The sequence below is a fragment of the Medicago truncatula genome, chromosome 2, assembly GCF_003473485.1.
Source record: "Medicago truncatula cultivar Jemalong A17 chromosome 2, MtrunA17r5.0-ANR, whole genome shotgun sequence".
Taxonomy (NCBI): Eukaryota; Viridiplantae; Streptophyta; class Magnoliopsida; order Fabales; family Fabaceae; genus Medicago; species Medicago truncatula.
Window position 1 is genome coordinate 46,417,462 of NC_053043.1, and position 11,451 is coordinate 46,428,912.

An 11,451-nucleotide genomic window follows, 5' to 3' on the forward strand; every position below is an offset into this window, starting at 1 on the left:
TATAAAAAAATCACAACAAAATCAAAAGAAAAATACATAAATATTTTGTAAATCAAATTGAATCGACCGATTGAACCAGAAATTTACCATTTCATTGGTTGGTTCAAGCATGGTTTACTCTATGTTTGAACTAGACCAGCACATGGTGAACCATAGTTAAATCGATTCACTTTGTTTCTTTTTTTTTCAAAAATTTTATTTATAATTTTTTAGTAGTCATATGATTCAACTGTGGTTCAACTAATTGAATCAATTGAACCACAAATTGGCCAATTTTTTATATTGGTTCAACTATGGTTCGCTCTAAGTTTGAATGAGATCAAAACATGTTGTGTCGTGAATGTTGTGTCGTGGTTCAGACGATTTGTTTTTTCATTTTTTTTATTACTTCTTAATTCTTCATTATCATCTGATTTAATTATGGTTCGACCGATTGAATAAAGTGAATCACATATCAATGCAAAGCATTGTTATGAAAATGGGCCACGTTGATTTGTTGAACCATAGATCTACCGTTTAATCGGTTGGTTCAATCACAATTCACTTTAAATTTTAATTAGATCAAAACACGTTGAACCACAATTCAATCGACTCATTTTTTTTTCTTGTTCTTTTTTTAAATTTTTATTAATACTCAACCGATTGAATCAATTGAATCACATCGTAATTTATAAACTAGTGTTTTCAAAACCAGATTGGTTGATTCAAATGGTTGAATAAGGATCAACCGATTTACATATTGGTTCAACCAAAAACCGTCCATTTGAGCGGTTGGTTCAATCATAGTTCATTTTAAGTTTTATAAGATTCACATTAAATCAGATTTAAACGAGTTGAGTTAAGATTCAACTGATTCATTTTCTTATATATTTATTATTCACGAATCACCTAATTTAAATATGGTTGAATCGATTGACCATAACCTAAACTTTTCATCCATTCTATTTTCGGTTCAATTTTTAAAACATCCACAAAAACAAAGGTGGTGAAAAAACAAAGGTGGTGAATGTTGAAAATGACATGAGTAGTGTAGGGCTATGTAAACATGTCATTAGAAACAAACAACAAGGACAATTACGTAAATGAATTGAACTAAAAAAGAAAGCTCTGTTTTGAGAAATCGATATGCGTGCAATACAAACTCTCTCTCTTCTCTCTCTTCCCTGACTTTATTCCCACTGTTTCAGCTCAGATCACTGTCTCATCTTTCTCTCTCTTCAAGTTTTTTGAACTCAGTTGTTTGTTGTTGTTGTTGATGTTCTTGAACAAGCTTAGCTTAGGGTTCCTTTCTTCATTCATTGTTTTCTTCTTATAGTACTAACTAGTTCAAAACTTCAGTTTTCTTCATACCATCTTTCTCTTTCTTCTTCCTCAAGCTCCATAGAGGAAGAAGAAGCACTTAAGTTAAAAGGGTCGGTTCAAAGTTCAAATTTTTACAACTTTTTTTTTTATGGCTTTTACATTGGGCTTTTGCCCAAATAAAAGAAAAACGCGTAAATTTAGTTGAGAAGCTTCCAAGTTAGAAGCTGTTTTTTTACTTCTTCTAGAGATAAGACAGCAAAAAATTCCGGTTTTTTTGAGACAAAAAAACATTTGCTGCCACTGGTTTTGTTGAAAACCAGAAAAGGAAAAAAAAAAAGTAACGGTTTTTAAGGTTGTGTGAACAAGGATTTCATGTTTCACTAGTTGGAACTATTGGTTTTTAGTTCAGTTTCACTTCTGAAGTTTCTGTGATACTTGGTCTTTTTTACTTGGTTACACATATTTATTTGTTTGTAATCGTAATTGTATTTGTATGTGTATTTGTACTTGTATTTTGTGTGTGTAGTGTACTATAAACACAACCCTTATTTGGGGTCTTAAGAGTGTTCTGTGCTGTGTTGTATTGTATTGTGCTGTATTGCCCTTTTTGGTTTTATTCTAGGGTGTGATTGTTTAAGTTAATTTGAGATTAGGAAGATGGCTATGGCTGTTGCACAACAACAAAGAGATAACAGCATTGAGAGACACCTTGATTCGTCTGGCAAATATGTGAGGTACACTGCTGAACAGATTGAAGCTTTGGAAAAGGTTTATGTGGAATGCCCTAAGCCTAGTTCATTGAGAAGGCAACAGCTGATTCGGGAGTGCCCGGTTCTGGCCAACATTGAGCCTAAGCAGATCAAGGTTTGGTTTCAGAATAGGAGGTAATGGAGATTCTGATTCACCTTTTTTTGTTTGTTTTGAATTTGTGTCGTGTGGAAGGGTTTGGCTCTTTTTGGTTGTGTGATTTGATTTGTGTCTTTCTTGTTTTGCAGGTGTAGGGAGAAGCAGAGAAAAGAGGCTTCTCAGCTTCAGAGTGTGAACAGGAAACTTTCTGCGATGAATAAGCTGTTGATGGAGGAAAATGAGAGGCTGCAGAAGCAGGTTTCACAGCTGGTGAATGAGAATGGATTTATGCGCCAGCAACTACACCCTGTAAGCCCTATCATTGTTCATTTTCATTCACTACTATACATTTTTTTTTTGTGAAATGGTAATTATCATTGTTTGGTTGAGGCATGTAGTTGTTGTATGATATGATATGATTTGGGTTATTTTGAATGTAAATTTGTATTGTTACTTACTGTCATGTCATTGCAGACCCCAGCAGCTCCAAATGCTGACGGTAGTGGCGTTGATTCCGCGGCTGCTGCTCCTATGAACTCATTGAGAGATGCTAATAGCCCTGCTGGGTAATTTTGAAGTTCTTGATTTGAGTGCTTTTTATTTTATTTTAATTATTTCGCTTGTTGAGCTTTCTTTGATTGATCTTTGCAGATTCCTATCAATTGCGGAGGAGACATTGACAGAGTTCCTTTCAAAGGCTACAGGAACTGCTGTCGATTGGGTCCAGATGCCTGGGATGAAGGTAGAGAATCATGTTTCTAGTGGACAATTGGTTTTTGCTTTTACAATTTTGATACTGTGATGATTATGACATGGAGGTTAATTTCCTTCCACTAATATCTCATACTATATTTACTTTCAACCATTGTTTGTTAGCCTGGTCCGGATTCGGTTGGGATATTTGCCATTTCTCAAGGTGGCAACGGAGTGGCAGCTCGAGCCTGTGGTCTTGTTAGTTTAGAACCTACTAAGGTAATTAAAAAGGACATGTGGATGGATATTTTCAGTAATTTCTTTTGATGTTATTTATGTAGTTTGTAAGCTATCTGAATTTTGAATTGCTGAAAAATTTCAATAGATTGTGGAGATATTAAAAGATCGCCCAACTTGGTACCGTGATTGTCGGAGTTCAGAAGTTTTCACAATGTTCCCAGCTGGAAATGGAGGAACAATTGAACTTGTTTACACACAGGTGAAGAATCAAATGTGAATAGGATGCTTTATTTATTATTTAATGAGCATTTTGCATAAACGTTTAGTTTGCTGCAGACATATGCTCCAATGACACTGGCTTCTGCTCGCGACTTCTGGACTCTAAGATACACTACAAATTTGGAAAACGGAAGTGTTGTGGTGAGTATATTTGCTGTCAAAAGCGTTACTATTGTTGCATGGGATTATATATCTAGCTGCATCGATTTAATATAATTGCACTTTGGAAGGTTTGTGAAAGGTCACTGTCTGGTACTGGTGCTGGCCCTAATGCTGCAGCCGCCTCACAGTTTGAGAGGGCTGAAATGCTCCCTAGTGGCTATTTGATTCGACCATGTGAAGGTGGAGGATCGATCATCCACATTGTAGACCACCTAAACCTGCAGGTTTGAGTTCTTGACCATTAGCTAGAATACCTACTATATTCTTATTTTCTTTTCATATACATTTTTTTTTTTGACCAAAATCCAGAATTTTCTTTTCATATACATTAATTAACATGATTAACATTTTCTTCTAGGCATGGAGTGTGCCAGAAGTGCTGCGGCCGATCTATGAATCGTCGCAAATGGTAGCTCAGAGACTGACAATTGCGGTAAGCATAGTATTATTAATTCACGATGTAGGATTCTATTGCAAGCTTTGGTGGACTAATGTGATCAATATTATGGCTTTTGTGCAGGCACTTCGCTATATCAGGCAAGTAGCTCAAGAAACAAGTGGTGACGTGGTGTATAGCATGGGTCGGCAACCTGCAGTTCTTAGAACTTTTAGCCAACGGTTGAGCAGGTACGTCACGTGAAATAAATTTATGCCTCAAAACCTATTTCAGCCTTGCTTTTTACAGAACGATCTGTTGTGTTTGGTAAAAATAAATTTAAACATCATTCTTGCAGAGGTTTCAATGACGCTGTCAATGGATTCAATGATGATGGTTGGTCTGTTCTGAACTGTGATGGTGCTGAGGGTGTTACTATTTCAGTAAATTCAATCAAGAATTTGAGTGGCACTTCTAATCCAGCAAGTTCCCTTTCACTCCTTGGAGGAATTGTCTGTGCAAAAGCTTCTATGTTACTCCAAGTAAGTGCGTAAATCCATTGGCATGGCGCAGTAATCGGTCCTTCTATAATTTAACATTTAGTTCTTCTAATCGTTACACGGAAAGTTTTCACTTTGTTTTACTTGCAGAACACCACTCCTGCTGTTTTAGTTCGCTTTCTGAGGGAGCATCGCTCGGAGTGGGCTGATTTTAGTGTTGATGCCTTTTCTGCTGCATCACTTAAAGCTGGCTCCTATGGCTATCCTGGAATGAGGTCTACAAAGTTCACCGGCAATCAAGCAATCATGCCTCTTGGACATACAATTGAACATGAAGAGGTATGAGAGATTTTTTGCTTGCTTGACCTTGACCATGTCTTTTTAAGATGGTAGATTCATATTTGCATTTGGCTAAGATTTGGTTTATATACTTTCTATGATTTGGTTTATACTGATTTCTGTTGAAATTCCAGATGCTAGAAATTATCCGCCTTGAAGGTCTTGCTCAAGATGATTCTTTTGTTTCTAGGGATGTTCATCTCTTACAGGTGCTTCCTCTGACCCTTGTTATGGTTTGTTTACCTGCATGTTTATCGGTTTTTTGTTGTTGCTTAATTCTTATGATCACCATCATCATCGTTTGAACAGTTATGTACTGGAATTGATGAGAATGCTGTGGGGGCTTGTTCCGAGCTCATATTTGCTCCAATTGATGACATGTTCCCAGAAGATGCTCCCTTAGTGCCTTCTGGTTTCCGCATTGTCCTGTTGAATTCTCAACCAGTTGAGTCCCGTTTCTTGTATTTGATTTTTCTCTAATCGGTACTGTTCATATATGAAGCATAGTAATCTAGTTGACATCATATTGTGTTTCAGGGTGATACAAAGAACACAACAACAGCAAATCGAACCTTGGATTTGACATCTGGTCTTGAAGTAAGCCCGGCAACAGCTCATGCTAACGGAGACGCATCGTGTCCTAACAATCGATGTGTGTTGACTGTTGCCTTTCAGTTTCCTTTTGAGAGCGGTCTGCAGGATAATGTTGCAGCCATGGCACGTCAATATGTCCGGCGTGTAGTTTCTGCCGTGCAGGCGGTTGCAACGGCTATATCTCCATCCAGTGTTAACACTTCTGGTGGAGCAAAGCTCTCCCCTGGCACTCCAGAAGCACTTACACTAGCTCAATGGATCTGCCAGAGTTATAGGTAAAGTCTGCATGAATCTCTGATGTTCTCTTTCAAAGTTTCTAACATGATTCTCTATTTACCTCTCTTTCTATATCTCTTGTCCGAAAGCAGTCATCATCTGGGCGCGCAACTGCTGAGATCTGATTCTCTTATTGGTGATATGCTACTGAAACATTTGTGGCATCATCCAGATGCTATTTTATGCTGCTCTTTGAAGGTATGTCCATGATCTCATTTTATGGTACAATTGAATCTGGAAGTGTATAAATAATGCAGTACTTCGAAGATTTTAATGTAACTTCTCTATCCTGTTTGGTTTTGCAGCAAGTGCCCGTATTCATCTTTGCTAACCAGGCTGGCCTTGACATGTTGGAAACAACTCTAGTGGCTCTACAAGATATCACACTGGACAAAATATTTGATGAGTCTGCACGCAAGAATTTGATTGCATATTTTGCGAAGTTAATGCAGCAGGTAATTTCCTGGAGTTTGGCATCATTAGCTTAGCTTTTTTTTATCGTTACAACCTCAAATTTGTTTTAAACAACACACCATGCTCTTAAGTAAATGTCTGAATTGTTGCACGGATTTTTTTTCGTTCAGGGGTTTGCTTGTATGCCAGCTGGGATCTGCATGTCAACAATGGGGCGACATGCTTCATATGATCAAGCCGTCGCGTGGAAAGTGCATGCTGAAGACAACAGTGTTCATTGCTTGGCTTTCTCATTCATTAATTGGTCATTTATATGACCTATTGCTGGATTTAAACCCCCACTTTTTTTTCCCACTTGTTGAATACAAAAACAAGGGTATAATCAGGATAAAATTTTAAGAGGGAAAAAGAATTCAGTTTTTTTTTTTTTTTTTTTTATGCACATTACAAGATCATGTTTGGATCATTTTCATTGAATTAGTTGTTACTTTGGTACTTAGACCAAAATGATTTGATCTTGTAAAATTTTGTTCGTACTAGAATTTAATAAAATGAAGTGGGGATTTTGATGACATAGATTTTGTATGCTTGTGTTTCGTTTGTTTGTTTTAGTATCTGACAACTCATGTAAGAACATAGTACATGGGTGATGCATGCTAATAAAGTGAGTGCTAACTTAAAAAACAGATAATTAATTTGATGATGCTAAAGAAGTTTGTCTTCTTGTGCATTGTAGGGTATGTGTGTTACAATCATATGTGGGGGTACTTGTTAGCAACTCCATATATACGACCCTCATTATGTCGTTTTGTTGGTCATTGTTGGAAGTGAAGTAGCTATCTCCTCTATAAGTTTATTTAAGTTATTAATTGTTTTTTTGGCCGAACTCAACACATTCTTTAGTTTTAAGTTAGAAACTAACTTTGAGGCATGGAAATCCATTTTCATATATATATATATATCGGCTCTGAAAGCCTATTTACAGGCCTACTTCAAATAATACGTAAATATTTGTGGTTGATTTGTTAGGGGAAGAGTGAATCTCTTAGCAGCAGAAGTCGAATCCCAAATCTCCTTTAAACTTCTTTGGTAGCCATATAAATAGATGTCTCAATCAACAAACGGTCTATCATATATTAGTTGAAATTCTCTCCATTTTTTACCCCCTCTATTTTTCCATTATCTAATGTGATATTTGGTAATTTTTTATACGATTAAAAACTTTTTTAAACGTTGCACCTAAAAAAATAAATCTTCAAAATTATAATAATGGAGAGATAAAATGGAACAAATCCTATCTAATCATAGATATGAGTGGAGATTAAGGGTTCACTTATCTACAAACATGTTGGTTTCAAGGCTATTATCAAAGGAGTAAGATTTTGTATGTACATTTATGAAAGTACTTTGTTACCTAACATTGAATTAGTGTTGCATTTTGGTGCTTATGTTGGACTTTCTTCGCATTCTTAAGTCGTAACAATGATGGTTGCTCAATAAACTCATTGGATTACTTAGAGATCCTTGAACTAATTAGGTGGTAATTCCTTGTCATCAATTTTTTGTGCGCAAACTCAAATCAGATCGTAACCAACGATCGGGTTTTTCATAAAATGTGAACAATTTGAGCGGCCTATTGAACAACCATCCCTAACAATTGGTGCTTTTATTGTGAGGTGGGCCACACTAATGGCTATTTCTAAGGTGGATTAAGGCGCTCTACCAATACAATAGGTGGATAGATTAAGGCACTCCTTATATCTCCATTGAAAATCAAACAAAACTTAAACCAAATACTTTTATGCACTTATAACACAATCAACCATTTAAACCAACACTTCTTCATACATCCTTCTTCTGGTATTAAAGCCATGCAAAATTAAGCAATGAAATTTATGTTACTAGAAAACTGGTAAACCCTGGATAGTGATGCATATTCTAACCATATGATGTGTCAAATGATGTCCAAATTTCACGAAATACGGAGGAAACACATTGCTAGGAACACGTTCCACTTCAAGAACATACATTACCGGTTTCTATAACAACCATATTCAAATCTAAAATTTTAAACACTTCATTTTATGGAGTGAGCAATAATTTGTTTTTCTTCCAACCATTGTAGTATTTGATGTCACATTAAATAAAAGTTGCTTCCATACGACTAGGACAATACACCATCCACCATGACTGCTCCCAAACTCAGTGCATCTCCACATGCTTCAGACTAGGGCTTGCCTTGTTCTCATTCAAAGTCACTGAAATGGTTCATGTAATAGTTTCAGTGATTTGTCTAGGGCGTTATCTGACACGTCCTTTGACTAGAAAGTTGCAATCATTATTGAGATCTTTTAATCTTTTTGGTATTCTCCCAGACTCCATGAGAACGTGAAAAAGTCCTAAGCCTCTTATTTATAGTTATTCATATAATATAATCACATTTAGAGATTGATTCAAGTGCGTCATGAGTAGTATATATAAACTTTATTTCAGTTTGTTGGAGTCTTTTATCTTTTTTTTTTCTAAGCTTTAAATCCGTAATGTACTTATTTCATATTTTTCACTCACACCCACTTTACGTGTAAGTGAGCTTATGTTTTAAGCTCCAAGTCTAATCCTATTTTTGTCTATAATCTTATTGTCATGACTCATGATGCACTTGCTCATTTGACCTTGTATTGAAGTCACACAAAGCTATAAGTTTGTGCTGAAAAGACAGTTATCAACAGGTCTTTCTTAATCAAATGAGTTTACAAGACATAAATTATAATCTCAAAATTAGATCTTGCCAAACAGAACCTTAGTATTTCTTATGAGTAAAACTTTGGCTTGAGACCGACTAGGTAGCACAAAGCACAAAAATATATGAAGGGTATGGTTTAAGAGGGCAGGGTAAAAAAGTACTCCATCATCAGAAAGGAAAAAGGTGCACGACAAAATATTCGTTTGAAGCGCACGAATGAACTAATTTGTTGTCATTTGAGTCTCTTAATTTTTGATTTTAATTACTTCAAATAATTGTGGTTTAGTCTCTTATACGTGTTTATTTATGAGAATATCTCACAAACATCTCAAATGTTACCAGCATCATTCTTTTCTATGAATATTGTCTATCTTATCTAATCATGTCTCTTATTTTTACAATTTAACCCACTAATATATCACTAATATAAACATGACATTTTAAATTCATTCAATAATTAATATATGTAGTCTTTAATATAGATTACATACATTATTTACTGAATGAACCTAAAATATTAAATTTTACTTGTAATAGTGACGGGAGAGTGTACATGTAGATGAAATGTCGTGCATTTCGTGCGTCAGGCCTTTCGAGCCACACATGTAGTTTTGTAAGATTTATTTTACAAAGATGTACTCACTCTGTTTCTAATTATAGGAAAAATTTACTTTTTAGGTTCATTCAATTAATGATATATGTGATTCATAATATGTACCACATACATTATTAATTGAATGAACCTAAATGAGTTCATCTTTGCTCCATTTAGCCTTGCTCCATTTAATCCTTTTCAATGCATAGATGCATGACACATGGTAAAAATAAATCTAAGGGCTGAAATTAAAAGGTTAACATAAACACTTATCCATCTTATTCCATCTATCTTCTCCTCGTCACCTAATCTCCATTGTCGCCTCTCTCTTTCTCTCTCCACCACCACCACCACCACTGCCCCTCTCCGTCCAGTTATAATCCCAACCACCATGAAATTAGTGTTTTAATTAAGATACCCATTCTGATTCATTGATTTACAATTAAGAAGAAATCCCTAAAATTAAGATGAATCCCTAAAATTAAGAAGAAATCAAAACAACTATGTGATATCAATAATTTTATGCATTTGTTCAGATCTGAAGAATCAAAGATAAACTCAGAAAATTTATTGAATGGAATTCAGATTTGGAGCAGAGAAGAAACCGCGCACAAAATCATTGATCCCAACACAACTGTCGCCGCCACCGTAAACATGGAAGTTGAAAACGTTGCCGAGAAAAGCGATTTCGAAGAGAAGAAGAGGAACCCAAAGACGACATCGTTTCGAAGAAGGCTAAAGTGGACGATGAAAAATCAGTGGAAGAAGAAAGGTTGGAGAGGTTGGAGAAAAACGAAGGTGATGAAAAAGAAGAAAAGGAAGCATCTGGTGGTGTGAATTTGGGACCCAAAACGTTTGGTTCTTCTTTGGATATGTTTTATTACTTTCACAAATTTCTTCATGCTTGGCTTCAGAATCTCAATGTTAACAAGTATGAGCACATGATGTTACTGGAATTGCTCAAGAATGGAGGATGTATGGTGTTTGTGCACCTGTGATTGTGATGATGATAGAAATAAGATGGATATAGGTCTCTATGTTAACCATTTAATTTCAGCCCTTGGATTTATTTTTACCATGTGTCATGCATCTATGCATTGAAAAGGAGTAAATGGAGCAAGGCTAAATGGAGCAAAGATGAACTCAACCTAAATACTCAAATTTGTTTATAATTAATAACGAAGGGAGTACAAGTTATTAATGCAACAAATGATATTTGTATCCAAAAGAGAGGAAAATTTGAAAGGAGGAGAGAGTCAAAATTCTCTCTATTTATTTATTAGTCTATCTATTTTTCCATCTGAAAAGATAAAGACACAAAAACATTTGAAAGTAAATAATAAGGGAAATGATGTTTTACCCCTGTAATATAGGTCATTTCCGATTTTCCCTCTGTAAATTTTTTTTTATTTATATATATATATATATTGGAATACCCCCTAATAGTCATAAAAAAAACGAAAAATTTCTGCAAAAAAAAAATTGTTTTTTTATAATCTATTAGGGGGTATTCAAAAAAAAAAATTACAGGGGGTAAATAAAAAAAAAAAATTTACAGGGGAAAATCGAAAATGACCTATATTACAGGAGGTAAAGCACTTTTAACCCAAATAATAATAGTGAAACTCAATTAGTGGTAGGACCCACTACATAATTTTTTGTATTTATCTTTCACAAAACGAGATTATCCATTTTATTAATAATAATCTTAACTTAGATGACAGATATAAAGATAATTAAATGTTAGATGAGTTTGTAGAATTTAGAAATATTTATTATTGTTGTAAAGTTAATGAGAGATGCAATGATACTTTTTTTTTTTTTTGTGAAAAATGATACATACGCGTCTTAAAATTTTCTCAATAATTCAGGGTTTTTTCTAAATTACCTTTGAAAATTCATGGTCAATTTATCTAAACCAATCAAAAATTTTCATGTGTACTCCATTAGAATAATAATATTTATTATTTTATTTTGCAAAAATTTAGCATGTATTTTATTATTTGCATATTCACCCCATCTTAAATTAATGATTTTTTACAATTTAAACCATCACAATAATTAAATTTCTCCTCTAATCCAATCACTCCTT

At 34.7% G+C, this 11,451-nt stretch overlaps 1 protein-coding gene across 1 annotated transcript; it reads left to right on the forward strand.

Moving 5' to 3' along the window:
* The first annotated feature begins 1,081 nt into the window (after nt 1–1,081).
* On the forward strand, nt 1,082–6,595 carry LOC11413259 (homeobox-leucine zipper protein REVOLUTA). Its single transcript, XM_003597204.4, has 18 exons — nt 1,082–2,186; nt 2,298–2,457; nt 2,623–2,714; nt 2,800–2,890; nt 3,025–3,120; nt 3,227–3,340; nt 3,418–3,501; nt 3,591–3,746; nt 3,881–3,955; nt 4,043–4,149; nt 4,257–4,440; nt 4,549–4,737; nt 4,872–4,946; nt 5,047–5,181; nt 5,275–5,606; nt 5,700–5,805; nt 5,913–6,062; nt 6,192–6,595. Exons 1-18 carry the CDS (start codon nt 1,960–1,962, stop codon nt 6,336–6,338), a joined length of 2,520 nt encoding a protein of 839 aa, XP_003597252.2. The 5' UTR covers nt 1,082–1,959; the 3' UTR covers nt 6,339–6,595.
* The last annotated feature ends 4,856 nt before the right edge of the window (nt 6,596–11,451 follow it).

What these genes read in the sequence shown, in the direction of transcription:
- LOC11413259 (XM_003597204.4), top strand. Translation starts at nt 1,960, where the DNA reads ATGGCTATGGCTGTTGCACAACAACAAAGAGATAACAGCATTGAGAGA. An exon ending in TTAGTTTAGAACCTACTAAG is followed by an intron (nt 3,121 to 3,226) that starts GTAATTAAAAAG and finishes AAATTTCAATAG; the next exon opens with ATTGTGGAGATATTAAAAGA. An exon ending in TTTTATGCTGCTCTTTGAAG is followed by an intron (nt 5,806 to 5,912) that starts GTATGTCCATGA and finishes TTGGTTTTGCAG; the next exon opens with CAAGTGCCCGTATTCATCTT.